The 18,934-nt window shown below is 35.8% G+C and overlaps 1 protein-coding gene across 1 annotated transcript in view; it reads right to left on the minus strand.

Moving 5' to 3' along the window:
* The window catches only part of Atg8a (GABA type A receptor-associated protein autophagy-related 8a), a 40,599-nt gene that overhangs the window by 1,151 nt on the left and 20,514 nt on the right, over positions 1 to 18,934 (minus strand). Inside the window, exon 2 of the mRNA XM_090412571.1 lies at positions 11,568 to 11,765. Within this exon, the coding sequence (XP_090268697.1) occupies positions 11,568 to 11,765 (198 nt within the window). The remainder of the gene's footprint in view (positions 1 to 11,567; positions 11,766 to 18,934) is intronic.

Consider the following 18,934-nt stretch of genomic DNA (forward strand, 5'->3'; position numbering starts at 1 on the left):
TAAGATTAAGATTAACAAGAACACAAGTGCAATGTAGTAGGCCTCATACAATTAAAGACCAGAAATGCTGAGGCATGTGGCAAAAAATGCCTGTTCTCAGTTGCCATCAAGTTTTGAATTGCATCTACAAGCTCCAGTACCACAAACGTTCATTGGGAGCTAATGAACATGGGTTTCCATGGCAGTACAGCTACACACAATAATATCAACAAGGGATGCAAGTGTTGGGTGATGTGATGTAAAACTTGCTGCCATTAGGCTGTGGAAATGCATTCTATGGAGTGATGAACACCAAGAGAATGCTACTTTATTTATTTAAATATTTTTTTTATTTTGGGCCAATATATGAGAGGTTCACTGGTCAACCTATAGTACGTTAGTACCATATATGGGTAGTGGATTGGGAAAGGAGAAACTTGTTTACATTTGATTTAAAAGCCTGTATGTTGTATTTCTTGGGAAATACGTCAGGGTAAGACTGTTCCACAGTACTGCAGTAGCAGGGATGAGGAAAAGAAACTTGTTCTGTGGGTTTCAAGGTGTACCGTGAAAGGATGTTGGGCGGCAGCTGTACGTGTTCCAATGGGCTTAGTACAAGAGTGGGAGAATTATTGATGCTGTTTCAGATGAACATTTCCCATGGAAATATTTATAGAATATACAAATTGCAGAGACACTTGGTCTATTGTGAAAATGAAGGGAGCGAGTTGGTGAGAAATGGGTCATTTATCAGTCTAATTGCTCTCCTCTGTATTGAGTCAAGCATTTTGAGGGAGCTTTTAGGTGCGCCACTCCAAATGTTAGAGCAGTATTCGATAGCTGGGCAGATTTGTGATTTGTATAATGTTAACAGCTGTTTAGAGGTGAAGTAGAGTCTTGAGTGAAAGAGAAAACCTAGTTTTTTGGAAGCTGAGGATGCAGTGGTTGTGATCTGTTTATGCCAGTTGACGAGGTTATCTGAGCCCCACTAGAAAATAGCTTGGGGGTCAGAATTAAGGGAAGTGGTGGTTGATGTTCTGTGGGTGGAAGTGAATTATGTACAGTAGGTTTGTCAAATGAAAGGGAGGAGTGTAATGTGCTGTTGTCTGCAAAACTGTATACTGGGTTAGAGATCAACTGAAGGAGGTCATTGATATTATAGAAGGAAGAGGGTCAGTGAGAGAACTGAACCTTGTGTACCCAGCATTAGTTGGATGGTGAGAGGATAGGGAGCTGCCCACCACCATCATATATAGTGTTCATCCAGGCAGGAGGCTGGCAATCCATCTGCAGAAGTCCTGAGACAGTCCAAATGATGGCAATTTGCTTAGTAAGCCTTTGTGCCTGACCCGGTCAAAGGCTTTAGAGATATCAAGTGCGACTACTTGGGATTCGCCAACTTTTTTCCATGGCATATGTCCAGAGATGGGTGATATATGACAGCAGGTCACCTTGATCGGCATCGACGGAATCCATACTGGTGGTCATTTCAATAGCTGCATGCCTTCAAGATAGAGTAGGAGTTGAGAGTTAATGGTTTTCTCCATCACTTTAGATAGGAAGCTGGCAATCCATCTGCAGAAGTCCTGAGACAGTCCAAATGATGGGAATTTGCTTAGTAAGCCCTTGTGCCTGACCCGGTCAAAGGCTTTAGAGATATCAAGTGCAACTACATGGGATTCGTCGAATTTGTCCATCGATGGGTGATAAATGAGAGTAGCTCTGTTGATCAGCTTTGACGGGATCCATACTGGTGGTGGGCCGCTTAACAGTTGGGTACCTTCAAGGTAGATTAGGAGTTGAGAGTTGATTTTCTCAATCTCTTTAGATAGGACTGAAGTGAGTGAGATAGGTCAGTGATTTGTCACCCTTTTTAGGAATGGGTTGAATATAGGCCAGTTTCCAGGCTTTGGGATATATATACACACACACACACATCAGTGGAGTAAGAGAATGCATACAGACTGCATAGGATAGGAGTCAGTTCTGGGCACAGACCTCCAGGACAATTGGAGGAATGCCATCAGGGCCAGGGGCTTTTTTTGTGTCTAATTTTGACAACAGGTTTATGATATCTTTTTGGCAAAAGGATACAGGGGGCATTGTATGTTGGACAGTTGGAATGACCGGAGGGCATTTGCCATTGTCAGTTATGTGTGCATTGGAGGCAAAGTGTGAAGCCAGGAGGTTAGCTTTTTCTGGGTAATGTTGCAATTGAGCCATCTGGGTATGATAGAGGTGAGAATAGTGTAGGGCAAAAGGCATGACTGTCATTTGGACAGGCTGCAAGCTTCCTGCCCGTTCAAATTCTGTTTTAGAAGCATTGATAATTTTCTTGCATCTGTTTCGGGCTTCAGTATAGGCACTGAAGGAGGATGTGGTTCTTGATTTGAGCCAGTTGTGATATGCCTGATTTTTCATTTGTACAGCCTTGGCACATCTTTTGGAGAACCAGGATTTAGTTAGGAGATGGCAGTTCAGAGTAGCATGGGGAAAGTATATTTTCATGCCAGTGAGGATTACTTTGGTGATATGTTTGGAATGGAAGACCGGAAACAATAATCCAACCATGGGAATGAAGCATGGTAGTCTCAGAGACTGTCCCATTTGGTACTGTTATAATGCCAAACTACTCTTGTGTGGGAGTGACTGTGTAAGTATTGTTGCATGGGGGGGGGGAGCACTAGGTTGTGGCCAGAATTACCAAGGGGGCTCAATACATTCACTGCATATTTTGAGAGGTCATTAGTAAGAAAAAGGTCTAGAGTATTGGGGAGTGGTTAAGATTATCTGGTATTCTGGTCGGCTTCTGAACAATCTGTGTAAGGTCATTAATGATGGAAAGAATGTGTTGCGCCAACTGAAGTTTCAAAGAGTTCGATGATCGTCCTCCCTTGTATCGACATGACAATGTCTTTGTCCACAAAATGGTGGTCTGTACAGGAGTTATTTTATGGGATTGGTGTTGAACTTGAATGACCTGCACAGAGCATTGATCTCAGCCCTACCAACCACCTATGTGATGAATTGGAATGCTGATTATGAGCTAAGCAGAAATGACTGACCTTGCTAATGTTCAGCTGGAAGAATGGAAAAGAATTACCATCCCAGAATACCGAAACTGTTATAGTAACAAAGGGTATAGTACCCACTCCACATTAATCCATTTCACATCATAGTGAGAGTTAGGAAGAGGAGACATCCCGATATGTTTGATCAGATATGGAATATTAAACAAAATTACATTAAGAATATATATTTTCCACAAAATAATGCCAATAGATTCATATATATAAAATAAAGATAAAGCAATGATTAAATACTGTGAATGGTAGATGAATTTAAGTTTTTATTTATTTATTTATTTTCATTTGGGATGAAAAAGTTAAACGTGTAGATTAGTACGAGGGATGTGCAGGAAGTAAGTTCCGATGGGCCGTCAGAGAAACAAAAATATATTTACAAAAAAAAAAAAAAAAATTATTGAAGATTAAAGTAAACATCTTTCACTACTTTTCTACATTATTTCCACTATTGTTCAGGCACTTATCATAATGGGGGCACCAAGAGTTGTATACCTTCGTCGTAGAAGGTTGCCATCTGTGACAAACCACGTATTGGCTGCTTCTTTGACCTCTTTGTAGTCTTGAAACTACTGGCCATCAAGGAAAAATTTCAGATGTTTGAACAGGTGAAAGTCGCTTGGCGTGAGGTCGAGACCATATGGGGAATAATGGAATTGTTCCCAGGTGAAGGTGGCAAGAAGTTGTTGAACCATTGAATAACTCATTGCATGTTCTCCATAAACATCAATAATTTTCCAATGAATTTCAGCTACTTTAACATTCCTTACATTCAAGAAACAGATAACTGACCTAATTTCACTTGCTGCGGGTGATTCGATTTTCTTAGACATTATAAACACACACCAAAAAGTGTACGCACTGCGAGAATGTCTGAAAATGGCACCAATGCCTTGCTAACAAATCAATAAACTCAGCATGCATGCACACCATTGGGATCGCAGCACTGCAGTGAAAATATTAAAAACAGAACTTGCTTTCTGGACGTCCTGTGTGTGTGTGTGTGTATTCAGCTGTCAATTCAGTTATGTCATATATGCACCAACACTTCTAGAATACTATGCTACTGCATGGTTATATTCCTCACCCTAAAAAAATCTAACAATGTAATTAAGATAAGGACTAGTTATCAGTAAACTTTTCACCTACCAACCAACTCAGGAATGGATATCAAATTCTTCTGTTTTAAATGAAATACTCAACTTTCATTAAGCTACAGAAGTAATTTTCAGACTATAAAAGTTATCATTGTTTACTGTTTTAACTACTAAGAAAATGTATCTGGAACTTGTTTGTTCCAGTACATTTGAAGTCTTCATACTTGTAAGTGATCACCCTACATTTACTTGTAAATGTAGTCTTTAAGAGTCTAAATATCATCATCATCATCATCAAATTCCTGCCATGTACCCTCAAGGGGTGTACAGGATATGACAGTACTACATGAAAAAATTACATCATTACTAACTTCCTATCTACAATTTTCCTCCAAATCAGTCTGTTACTTGTCAAGACTCCAACATTATCCGATCTTATATTTCTATCGTCTAAAGCACTTTGTACCGTATCAATCCACCTATATCTTGGTCTTCCTCTGGGTCGTTTTCCTGCCAACCTGGCAGAGAACACTTGTTTTGCTAATCTTTCCTCTCCCATTCTATTTAAGTGACCATACCATCTGAGATTAGCTCTGCTAACACATTCCTGGATGCTGACAATGTCAAGTTCTTTCCTAATATCCTCATTTTTAATATGATATTGCCATTGATGCCATCTGTTCACGCCTCTAATCTTTCTCAGGACTCTCATATCTGCGGTCTCTAGTCTTTGGTCAAGTGTTTTACTTCTGACCCAGCTCTCAGATCCATAAGTTAAAATTGGTTTGAACACAGTCTTGTATACAGCTAATTTAGTGTTCCGACTAATTTCTTTCTTATTCCATATGAATTTATTCAACTGACTTCCCACGATACCAGCTTTGCTGATTCTGTTGTCTATTTCTATATTTAGTTTACCATCTTCAGTAAAAATTGTGCCTAAGTAGCTGAAATGTTTTACTTGTTCCACAGGTTCTCCATTCACAACACAGTTGACATTTTCAATGATTCTGCCTATTTTCATTGTCTTTGTCTTTTTATTGCTGACCTTCATACCATATCTATTACAACAGCTATTCAATTTAGTCAGAGAATCTTGCAGACTTGTAGCGGATTTATTTAGAAGTATAACATCATCCGCATAAAGCAAAGAGCTGACATTAACATCTCCAATTTTGATATCAGGTTTAATACCACATTCCTTCATAATGTGATCCATATAGATAATGAATAACAGAGGGGATAATGTACATCATTGTCTCACACCAGATTTAAGATTAAACCATCTTCCTGTACTTCCTTCAATTCTAACTGCTGACTTACAACTCAAATAAAGACTAAGTATTGCTTGATATAATGCCCCATTGACACCATATAACTGCAGCGTATTGAATAGCTTCTCTCTTGGCACCTTGTCATATGCCTTTTCCAAATCGACAAAACTTAAATTCAGATCTTTGTTATATTCCCATGCTTTCTCGACTATTTGTCGTAAAGTGAAGATCTGATCCTGACAGCCTCTATTTGGCCTGAATCCAGCTTGTTCTTCACCAAGCTTTTCTTCCACAATTCTTCTCAACCGTTTCTCAAGTATACTTGCATAGATCTTGCCAGGAACACTCAGTAGGGAAATACCTCTGTAATTCTCACATTCAGTTTTATTTCCCTTTTTAAATATGGGTACTATGAGAGCTCTACTCCAATCATCGGGAATTCGTCCCTCTGTCCAGGCTTTCTGAACTATGCAGTGCAGCCACTGTAAGACTCTTATACCACCATACTTCAGCATTTCTGGTCGAATATCATCTACTCCTGCTGCCTTTCCACATTTCAAGCCTTTGATGGCTTTTTCTACTTCAAGTATGGATATGTATTCCTGACTGCATGCCTGGTCAGTGTTTTTTTATCACTGTGCTGTCATCACTGCTTGTTTCATTTAGCAGTTTTTCAAAGTAATTACTCCATACTTCAAGGATATCTTTTTCTCCTGTTTTCATTTCACCTTTATCATCTCTAATTCCTTTTACAGCACTCTTTCCTCCATTCCTAAGCTTCTTCAACAACCTCCAGAATATTGTGCCACCTTCTTGATATTTATTTTCTATATTCTTGCCAAAGTCCTCCCATGACTTTTGTTTAGCTAGTTTTACACACTGTTTAGCTTTCTTATATTTGTCTCTGTATTCTGTAAGAGTAAAAGCTGACTTATTTGCCAGGAACTTTTGATATGCTTTCTTCTTTTCTAGAGCCTGTGTAGCTCAGTGGATGTGGCGTTTGCACACCATCGCGCTAGGCCGCACGAAGGAAGTCTTGGTTTCGAGTCTAGTCGGCGACTAGAGGAAATTTTTCTAAGCCTTTTTTCGACCGGTTCCCGAGTTAGTCGATCTCTGGCACGGGCAAGCAGGTTTTTCCTCCCGGAAACTCGGGTTTTTCGTCCTGTAAACTCAAGAAAATCGACTGTAGAACCCACATTATTTCAGACATTAAAATATATTGTGTTAGGGCTAGAGACCACGAGATGGCGGCACATTTGAGCCGTCTCTCTTCACTGCGTACCGCTTAATTAGTGATAGCCTTGGGCCATCTGTCTCTGATTGGGTACCAGTGGAGATTGAACTGCCCACTCAGTCTCCAAAAGTTAGATAGGGCTAAATGGCCTCGCCTACTCCCGTATATACGGGAATAAAAAGGCGTTAGCTGATTTTTTTTTTTTTTTTCTTCTTTTCCTTCACTGCCTCTTTAACTTCCTGTGTCCACCAGGGAGTTCTGATTTTTTTTATCTTTGCACACAACCTCACCACATGCCTCTCTGGCAGAATCAATCAATGTTTCCTTCAGAGTTTGCCACTGAATCTCCAAGGTTTGATTCCTGTTCTCAAACTCTTTCATTTTCTTTTCAATAATATATCTGTATTTTAGTCTACAGTTCACATCTGAGAGCTGCTCAACTTTTATTCGCTTGAAAACTTTCTTACATGTTATTCTTTTCAATATGAAATTCAATTTTATCCTGCTCAAGACTAAATAGTGATCACTTCCAATTTCAAATCCTCTGTACACTCTGGTGTCCTGCACCAGGGAGAAAACATCACTATCAACAATAACATAGTCAATGAGACTTTTCTTATTCCTAGCCTCTTCTCTCCATGTGAATTTGTGCACATTTTTATGTTGGAACATGGTGTTAGTAATAACCAGTCCATGTCCTGAGCAGAAATCCAACAGATATTTGCCATTATTATTAGCTTTGCTCTTTTCTCCAAATTTTCCCAAAATATTTTTGTATGTCTCACAATCATTTCCGACTCTACTATTTAGATCCCCAACAAGGACCAACTTTTCCTTTTTCATTGTGTCAGTTGCTTTTTCTAAAGCCTCAAAAAATTCCTCCATTTCTACCTTAGTAGAACCTTCTGTGGGACCATAGGAACAAATAAGTCTCATTGTCCAGTTCCCCATTCTCATATTTGCCCACATTACTCTACTTGAGACTGACTGCCATTCAAGAAGATTAGCCTCGTATTTTGTGTTGAATACTATGGCTACTCCTTCTTTTCCTTGACTGTTATTGCCTGAATATAACATTTTGTATTTATTGCTGAGAAAGATCTCACCAGTTTTGGTCTTTTTTGTTTCAGTCACCCCTATTATGTCGATCTGGTACTTATCTAATTCCTCAGCTAGCTCCATTTCTTTGCCATTCAGGCTTCTTACGTTGATAGTACCGATCTTTAACTCTGGTGATGTTGAGTTGGGGTTTGTTTTCAGATTTGTTCCAGTAGCTGACTTTTCGCTGTTCGCCCTGGTTCCCTGGCGAAAACAACGGGGGCCTTGTTTAACTGGGCGACGCCTCAGCCGGCATGAAATTTTGTCATGTTGTACCATCATTTTTTATTTTGGTTTAACCAATAAGAATACAATTTGGTCGGCTAAATCCCAAATTGCCAGCCCATCCTCGTTCGTTCAGTATCAAAGTAGATACCCAACAGGGTGCACCACGAGAAGGTGAGGATTGGACATTAGGTCAGAAGCCCTGGTCGGTTCTCCGCATTCCTTTAAAGGCTATGTGGAGGTCTCCTCTCAGTTATACAGCTTTGACCCTTAAGCACCCCGAGTCTAAATATTCGAACCTTGAATATGGCAACTGTGCTTTTTACCTAAAATGTGGAGTACTGTGTCATTAAAATAAAACTGAAAAAAAATTGTGAAAAGCATCCTATGGAAAGTGGATTGAAGATTGCCAAATGTGCAGTGTTAGTCGATTTCTTCAGAATTTTTGAAAACAGTCTCAGACATGCTCAATGGTGTAACAACCATTTCTGATAAAACATGCTTAGTAACTCATTTGGATAAGTCTACAAAAGTTATACTCAGCTGATATGGTGCCCAGTAAAACAAAATCAGAATTAAATACATTGGGTTTACTGGATTTTTTTTCAGTCAATCAACTTTTTTTTAAATCATAACAAGAAACCAATTCTTGTCTAGCTTTAGCACTTCAATTAGGATTGTAAAATCTCAGTCATTCACTTTGCTGGATAATTTTTTTTAAAAAAGTAGTTATATTGCAAGATATAAATATGTCAGTCCTCAACTTACAACAGGGTTTTGTTCTGACAATCACAGAAATATAATAACACACACAGATATATATATTATTTTCACTTTCATTCCTTGAATGATTTCATGGCTATTTTCAAAAAATAATAACCACTAAAGAAATTACAAATGAAAAGATGAACAGCAGATGGTGTAGTCATCCAGATTTTATAACTTAGCATTTGAAGTCGAAAATAATGCAATAAGATTAACGCCCCAATCAGGAGCAGGTACAAATCGTGGAATGTGTTTCCATGGGAAAAATCTGTTTTGGGGTATGTTAGAAACCAATAATTAACAGAAATTCTATAATTGACTGGTAAATTTAAACTAACTAATAATAAACAGCATCTGTATATACTGGCAACTTAGTAATGGAATTAATAACCATCTGTAGTGAACCCCCTCCCCAATGAATCCACGAACACCCCACTCCACCAACCCAAGTAACATTCTACCCATCACAGAAATACTGCATAGCTGCAAGCCAAAGTGCAATAGTTTTATTGTAACATTAACATGATGTGAACTGTTAATGGTTTATTTATTCTTTTTTTTACAATATGGCTGTCTTAAGTCAAGGCCTAACTGTATGTGTAATTTATAATTAAGTTTTATGTAGTCTGATAGAGAAGAAATCCAGGAGATAAAATATTAAGATGAAAATAAAAAATTAAAATTTATTATGACATCAATTACATTAAATCATAATCCTATGAGTTCATAACTGTATGCCTTAATTTTTCTGTAATATGGTTTATGCACCAATCAAATGTCCTGGCACTTCAACTCTAGAGTAGGCAAGAGATGATGATGATTCAATCTTTGAAGTGGCAATGGACAGAAAATTCTAACACTAAAACCGGAATAGACAATAAATCCTAGTTTTTTTGCATGGGTACATGATTATCTGAATCACACGGGACTTGTTCACTAAGAATATTCAGAAATTTATGCCTAGGTCTAGACTACTGAAATAATCTGAAATCTTGATTCCTAGACAAAAGGCTGACTTGCACAATGTTTTTTTTTTTCTTTTTTCTTTAAACGATAATACTCCTCCTCCTCAGGTTTTGAATACAATAATCGGCAGTGTGGCACATCACTTCAATGCTTCTCAGTCCAGAAAGGATGAAGATGGGATAGATCTTCCACAGGCAAATACTTTAATGAACTTCAATTTGAATTTAGTTATTTTTTGGGGTGATGCTTCAAAGCTACACTTACTTCCTGACTAGTTGCCATGATTAATGAGAGCACAGTGATTTTGAATCCAACCTCAGTCTTTCTATCTGTAATGCTTACTAGAATAATCTTAATTATTAGGCCTAGGATTATTTGTCCCCCCCCCCATGCTCTACTTTTCCTGTCTTTATGCCCAACTGTGACCCTCTTTCAGATTATGTATACCTTTTTCAGCCATGCAGACACATTTGCACTACACAGTCTACAGCAGTGATGAGCTTGTTGACCACTAAAACCTTGTATTTTCAATCTCAGACTGATGATATCTAATACAGGTGTATGCAGAAAAAAAGGAAACTTCATATATATGCATCATGCAGTAGAAAACACAGATTCCTGCTTGGCTTTCAATCTGTTCACATCAATTTCCTGATATGTTCCCTTAAGGAAGTGTTCAAGCTTGTATGACAGCACTACATGATTAAGTTTATGTTATTAATTTCCTATCAACAATTTTCCTCCAAATTAGTCTATTACTTGTCAGCACTCCAATATTGTTGTATCTCACATTTCTTTCTTCTAAGGCACTTCTGACTGAATGAATTCACATAGACCTTGGTCGTCCTATGGGTCTCATTCCTGCCATCTTGGCATCAAACACCTGTTTTGCTTACCAATTCTTGAATGCTAACAACATTAAGTTCCTTTCTAATATCTTCATTTTTAATGATTCTGCAATCTGTTCAATCCTCTAATTTTTCTAAGAATTCTCGTTATCTATGGTCTGTCTCTAGTCTTTGATCAAATGCTTTCTTTCTAACCCAACTCTCAGATCCATAACTTTAAACTGGTTTGAACACCGTCTTGTATACTGCTAGTTTGGTGTTTTGGCTAATTACTTTCTTATTCCATATAATTTATTCAACTGGCTTCCCCACCACCAGCGTTTCTTATTCTCGTCTATTTCCAAAATTTAATTTGCCATCTTCACCAAAAACTGTGCCTAAATAACTGAAATATTTCAGTTATTTAGGCACATGTTCTATAGATCTCCATTCAGAATGATGCAGCTGAAGTTTTCTGTGTTCCTGCTTATTTTTATAGTTTTTGGTCTTTTTATTGCTTATTTTCATGCCAAATTTGTTACAGCTCTTATGCAATTTATTTAGAGAAATCTGGAGACTTGTACAGGATGTGTTTAGAAGTACAACATCATCTGCATAAAGAAAAGAGCTAATTTTGATATCTCCAATGGTTTTAATATCAGGTTTAATGCCCCTTTCTTTCACAACATGATCCACATAGATAATGAATTGGAGTGGAGATAACATGCATCCTTGTATTACAATGTTCTTTTCATGCTTTGTGTAATTTATATTCATAAAATATTTTGTTACCACACTAATATTTTTGGTTTAAATGAGATCTCATTCACACACACACTGCATTCTAAATACAGATTCCACCTGTTTTGATCACAGTTTTAAAGAAATCTTTGTTGAACAGTATATTACTTAATGCAAAATATAAATGCTCCAAACTTAGAGGAAAAAAACTGAATATTTATTATAAAAATATAACTTCAATACCAAGTATATGAAGAATGAACTGTGGCATAACATACCTGATACAAAGATCCCATTGTTGCACTAGTGGGAGGGATTACGTTGTTAACAAAAAAGAAAAGGGCATCTTCAGGCCTAAGGTGAATCCTTTTACGGATAAGGAAATAAAATTGACCAACAGTCAGATCAGAAGGTACTAAATATTTCTTTTTGTCTAAGTCTCCAATCCTTGCTTTGGGTGCTTTTTCAACAATTACCTGAAACAGAATTTTACATTCAAATATATGATGTTATGAATTTTCAAATTCAGAAATATCACGATTAGTGAAAAGTTGCTTGTTTCCCTGTCAGTCAACTTATCTCAACCTCAATTATAACCGATCATTTGATTATTGTAGATGGTTAGAATCAGACTATGAGGGTTGCTTATTATGCCTGTTAATTACATTTGTTGACTGATTTGCCTGTTTAACAGGATGAAAATTCTCATCTATACGAAAACGGCTAACTCGCATTCATGTGAAAGCCCTGAAAGTTTCCTTGCATCCTAGATGGATTATGAACCAAGGTCTATTTGTCATTCCAACTGAATAGCAAAAGTTGTAACATGACTATGCTGCAGAGGTGCTCAATTATTCTGGGGGGAGAAGAGTATTTTTATTATACAAAAAGGCATCTGATGCAAACTGTCAATACTTGAAGCCTGCATTCCTAAGGCAATTCTAAGTTGGAAATACCAGATAAACATGGTTTCAATTTCTCAGCTTACATAGTATGTAACTTTTGGAAAGTTAGGGGAGGGAGATGTTACACAGATGAAGTTGTGTAATGTTCAATGTATGAAGCAAATCTTGGAAAGCAGTCTTCAATATAACTATGGTAGTACTCAATCAATGTAGCATTTTGTTCAATATCAAAAATTCAGTAAATTAATTCATCTCTTGTCCACTTGACATTTATGTGTCAGGTTTCTAATAACTATACATGGAAATCTCATAGACTAAAAAGAATCTCCAACAATGTCATGTGGAAATTGCATCTCAAATTTTACTCAAAACATATCGAGTTACATTTCCAAGAAAAAATTTAACTACCAATGCCATCCAAAGTAGAGGGGAAAAGTGCCAAAATGTGAATTTCTAACATGTTACTAAAATAAAATAATAATAACAAAACAATTTGTCTTCTAATTGTCTTTGCCAACCTGGTTGTTGGCATACTGCTTTCCAGCCAAAAGGCTGTGGGCTCGAATCCTGCACTGTTTGTGATTGTCTGTGAAAATAATAGTGGTGGGCAGTAGATGGCGCGGGTAGAGAGGAGAGTTGTAGAGTAGGTGTCCTCCCTCAATAAGTCTTTGGACTACTTGGAGGTGTCATGTAATAATAACAATAAAAATAATAATTACATATCCCATTTAATATGTTTAAGATTACCTGATTTGTATTTATGTTACAATGTTTTGTAGGGGAGAAATAAAAATGAAAAAAAAAAAGACATTATAAGCTCCCAAGCAGAAGATGCAACACTTGCTAGCTTGTTGCTGTAATTGTGTAAGCTCAAACTTGTACATGCAGCTGAAATGAAAGCATAGAAAGAGCAACAGAAATTCAAACACATGAATTCTTGTATCTCCAGTACCAGAAGCTTAATTAATTATGCATAAAAGTATTACTTGCCCTATAAATGAGCAAATTTGAGATGAGATGAAATACAACAACACTGAAGTTTTTCTTATGAAGTCTGTTAATCATGGTGGTCGAGTCTGCAGACTCAATGATAAAAGTGATACAGAAAATCACTTATGCAGATACTGGCCAACATTCCTACTAAGATGCTCCAACATATTAACAGTTCATAATCATGTTTGCAAAGAAAAAGAGAGGGCTAGCAGTAATTTTCCAAAAATGTACCAATAAAGGCCAGACATCAAAGGATGCATGGTTCATCATGTTGTGATTAATGATGACAAATAGTCATAAAACTGCAAAATTATTTACAATAGGCTATGACATGCAGGTGAGTAATTTACTATCAAAAGGAAACAATATAATTTTTTGTGTGCATGTATTTCATAAAGTACTGTATATGAAGTCGTGTTATTTATACAGCACCACTGAAAAGTTGCTGCTAAAAGACATCCAAAATCTTTGAGGATTGCAGAAAAATAATCAAGTCTTCTAATTCAATGTCAAATCCTCACCTATTCATAGTGTGCTCCATTATTAGATATCTACCTATTATTGCAAATCAGATCAGCAAAGCTCAAGATTGGCAACATAAAGAAGCATCAATGAAAAGAAATGGAAAACTAGCAGAAGAAGTGAATAAGTATGTAATATAAGAATGTTACAGTTATCCAATTACAAACTGATATAATAAAATGTTAACAAAACAGAAGACAAAAACAGGTGAGAATTTTTCTGAGCAACTAATACAGGCAATAGCAATCAGGGAAAAGAAAGAGAAGCTATAATATTCAGTACTAAATACGAGGATTATGATCTTGAATGGCAGACGATACCAAGCTGAGTGATGTGAACAAATATCAGATTGTGGGAACTGGACAATTAGACATATTTGTGCCTATGGTTCCAATAAGGAAGAAGTGAAGGAATTTGAGGCATTAGAGAGAACACAGCTGACAAAAGAAAAAGGAAAAGTTGATCCTTGTTGGAGATCTAAACAGCAGAGTAGAAATAATTACCAGACATATAGAAATGTTTTGGCAAATCTGAAGAAAAGAGCAAAATTAATAATAATAATGATAAGTACCTGATGGATTTTTTGTTCAGGACATGGTCTAGTTATTACTAACACCATGTTCTAACATAAAAATGTGCACAAATTCACACAGGGTAGAAGATGCAAGAAATAAGAAGACTCACTGACTGTTATTATTGACAGTGATATTTTCAGGTTGGAAAATATCATGCTTTCAGGACACAAGCATATGCAGAGGATTTGAAACTGGAATTGATCATTTAGTTTTTAGCAGGATAAAACTGAATATCATATTGAAAAGAAATATGCACAAGAAAGTTTTAAAATGAATCAAAGTTGAGCAGCTTTCAAAGGTAACTGTAGATTCAAATGCATGTGCACACACACACACACACGATATAACAGATTTACTCGACTGAGAGACATTTTTCTAAAAAAAAGATTAAATGACTGAAAGCCAAGAGATAAAAAGTAAAAATACTATTTCAATTAAAGTAGATTGAACAACTAGTTTCATCTTCATAGAAGACTTCTTTGGTGCATAACAAGAGGGAACAACCAACAAAAATTGCTAAAGATAAAAAACTATACATTAATTTTTTAATTAATTAGTTTTTTGATCTTTCACAATTTTTGTTGGTCATTCCCTATTGTTATGCACCTGAAGTAGTCTTCTATGAAGACTAAAGTAGCTGTGCAATCTACTTAATTAAAATAGTAATTTTACTTTTATCTCTTGGCTTTCAATCATTTAATATATATATACATACACACATACCATTAATGCCTTTTATTCCCTACAGGGAGTAAATAAAGCCATTTTAGTTCTAACTTTTGGCTGGTAGTCAATCAGAGATAGCTGGCCAAAGACTATTAGTAATTATAAAGGCAGAGAAGTGCCAGTATGCTATGATCAAAAATCTATGATCAATTTTTTTGAAAAAACCCAAGTTTGAGAAAAAAATCCAACTTACTCATGTCCAAAATCAACTAACTTGGCAACTGGTTGAAGAAAGTTTAGAAAAGTTCCTCTAGTCACTGACTAGATTTGAACCTGTCCAAAGAAAGCTGTTGTGTAATAAGTTTAGTTTAATCCTTTATCCAAGTGTGAGCGAACAAAGTTTGCACCTGAAAGTATCTTCAGGACTGGGGTAAAGTAGTATTATAGTCTGACCAAGTGAAAAATAAACTCTCAACATCAAAAGCTGTTGTGTAACAGCTCTCTTTGGACAGGTTAGAGCTAAGGATGCAAAGTATCGTTTCCACAGACCTTATTCAAAAAAAAAAAAAGAAAAAAAAAGTAAATAAATAAACGAGTGAAAAGAAGAACCAAGGCTGGAGATTCAGTGGCAGACATTACAGAAAACATGGATTCAGCCAGAGAGAGACATGTGGTGAGGTTGTCTGCAAGCATAGAAAAATCAGAACTCCATGGTGAACTTGGGAAGTTTAGAGGCAGTCAAAAAAAAAAAAAAAAAGAAAGCATAAAGAGTTCCTGATAAGTAACTCAGCTTGTACTATGTGGGAATACAGAGAAAATATAAGAACGCAAAAAACTGTGTAAAACTAGTTGAACAAAAGTCATGTGAAGACTTTGGTAAGAACATAGAAAATAAATATCAGGAAGGTGTCAAAATATTTGGATGAGGTATTGAAAAATATTAGAAATGGAGGTAAAAGTACTGTAAAAAGAGTCTGAGATGATCAGGATGTCATGAAAATAAAGACATCTGGAATAATTACTTTGTGTTCCTGGTAAGATTTATGCAAGTACTTGAGAAAAAGTTAAGGGAAATTGTGGGAGTGAAACATGGAGAACAAGCTGGATTCAGGCCAAACAGAGGTTTTTTTGTTATTTTAAGACAAATAGTTGAGAAATCATGGGAATATAACAAGGATCTATATTTGAATTTTACAGATCTGGAAAGGTAAAAGGCTGCAGTTATATGGTGTAAATGAGACATTATATTGAGTAAAATATACATTATATTTCAGTTGTATGTCAGAAATTACAACTACATATGGTTTATGGTTTGATGTTAAATCAGTTGTGAAACAAAGATTATATCCAGCATTATTCATCATCTATATGGGTCACATTATGAAGGAATGTGACATTAAACATGATATCAAAATTGGACATGATTTCAGCTTTACTTTATGCAGATGACATTATACTCTTAAATAAATCCAGTACAAGTTGGCAGGATTCCTTGACTACACTGAATAATTGCCATAATAAATTTGGTATAAAAATCAACAATAAAAAGGGCAAAGACAGTGAAAACCGGTAAGAAACAATGAAAGTATCAACTGCATCCTGGATGGAGAACATATAAAAGAAGTAAAACATTTCAGCTATTTAGGCATAATTTTGAGTGAAGATAGCAAATTAAATTTTAAAATAGACAAAAAGAATTAACAAAGCTGATAGGAAGTCAACTCAATAAATTTATATGGTATACAAGAGGAATTAGTCAAAACACTGAACTAACTATATACAAGACAGTATTCAAACCACATTTAAATTTATAGATCCGAGTTAAAAATAAAACAATCAAAACCGGAGACCACTGATATGAGAGTTCTAAGAAAGATTAAGGGAGTAAACAGATGGCAGTATCATGTTTTTAAAAATGTGGATATTACGTAAAGACATAGCTAGCATTTAGGTGTAAGGAAAATAAGTTTTTTGGCAGGAAAAGGATCCGGAAGAAAACCAAGATTTAGATGGACTGTTACAGAGAGAGAAAAGTGCCTTAGAAGACAGAAATAAGCAAAATCATCAAAATGTCGGTTCAAATCCCACTGATTATTTTAACAATCAATGTGTCTGCTTTGTAAAGAGTTTTTTTTTTACTTACAATCCTAATATGTAAGTAATTACGCATTAGGATTGGTGTAATGACTTAACTCTATTTCTTTCTTTCTTTTTTTTGTAGAATCAGGAAAATTGACTCCAGTACAAGATAAAAAATATATACATTTAATGAAACTAAAACATAATATACATTTTAAATAAAATTACATAAATAACTACAAAACTAATTGGATCCAAGGCCTTCTAAAATAAGTATACACTTGAGAGATTTTCTTAATCTACAAAATAAAATTCATTCACTACCAGAATAACAACACTTTGTTTATTTACACCCCAACAAAATGTTCAGTCAGTTTTCTTGTTAGACCCTTTCCAAAAATATAAAATTTTCATCTTTTTCATGGGATCCCTTATATCTCACTGAAGTATACATTCGCAGTTCAATTATACGCACAAATTACCAATTTTTGTATCAGAGAAAGAAGTTTCTTGTACTATTTCATAAACAACATAATCTAAGTAGAGCGCTTCATGTTAAGCCACTTTACAGTTTCAGATTTTACTAATTCCGTCGCTTTTCCAGTAGAATAACAAATAGTTCCGACGTCTTTTAGAAGACGAAACTTAAACTTTCCATTCAGTTTCCTCGAACATTGAACTAAAGATTCATAGTGCTACGATTCCTTTTTGGGAATCTTCTATTAATATTCTCCCGATTGTCACATTTTATTAAAAACTTCCTAAGAACAAAAATTCTCTGGTTGCCGTTCTCAAATTTACATCCTCTCTGCTTGTTTTCTTCTTGTTAGTCAGATATTATACCGAACGCTCTCTGGTCAGCTGTCAATCGTCTCAATCTATTTGGTGAGCATGTGTACTTTATGTAAATAGCAAGCGAGAAGTTTCGTATAATGGCTGACACGTTGTCTTCGTTAGCGTAATGAGCATGTCTCCACAAAACAAATACCTCAACACTTAATTTTAAATTACAATAAAAAAAAAGGTTAAAAATAACACAACTATCACAATCTAAGTACATCGATTTCAAATGGTTTACATTTCATTTTCACAAATCAATAGCAGGCACATCGCAAGTGCCGATTATTCGTGTTACGAAGCCAAAACTAATAATACATGAATGCTAACCTACATAGAGAAACAATTGTAAAATGATTCATAATATTAAATTCTGATTATTTTATGGGCATGGAAGTTTGTAATTGTTTTTAGGTTCTGTTGTAATAGGTTTCACGGTATGATAAGAACACAGATGGTTAAGAAAATAACTATTAACTTAAAAGCTAATATTTCACTGGTATTATATCCAGCATCTTCAGAGCACACAACACAGAGTTTGTTACAAATGCAAGACAACTGCAATCCGGTGTAACAGTGGGGCTAGTATAAGTGACTGCAGCGTGCAACACAAGACTAAAGTCCTAATATGGCGCCATCTAGATAAAAATAAAAAAAAAAATGAAAGTTCAAAGTTTTGAAATAGTAGTCCAAATGATAGTCTTAGAAAGTTTGAAAAAAATAAAAAATAAAAGTAATAAATATTAATTTGGTCTTAGGATGACTGTCTCCCACATCTTTGGTAGATTTATACAGCCATACTTGTTAAGGTTTGGAGTATGTTTTAAGGCTTCTGTTGATTCCAGGAACAACCTCTCTGACTTGTAGAAGCTTCTGTGCATTACTTTTGTTTCTTTCCAATTGATCCTGTATGCAGGGGGTATCCAAAGCATGGTCTGCCAGACCCGACTTACCATAGCGAAAGTGTCGGATATATTTTTTGTGTTCACTGAGGCAGATGTCCACATTTCTTCCTGTCTGTCCGTAGTAGGCTTGATGGCAAGAACAGGGCACTTCATAGGCTCCTGG

Source organism: Typopeltis vanoorti, chromosome 2, assembly GCF_054136105.1.
Source record: "Typopeltis vanoorti isolate ZY-2024b chromosome 2, IOZ_Tvanoo_1.0, whole genome shotgun sequence".
Classification (NCBI taxonomy): domain Eukaryota; kingdom Metazoa; phylum Arthropoda; class Arachnida; order Uropygi; family Thelyphonidae; genus Typopeltis; species Typopeltis vanoorti.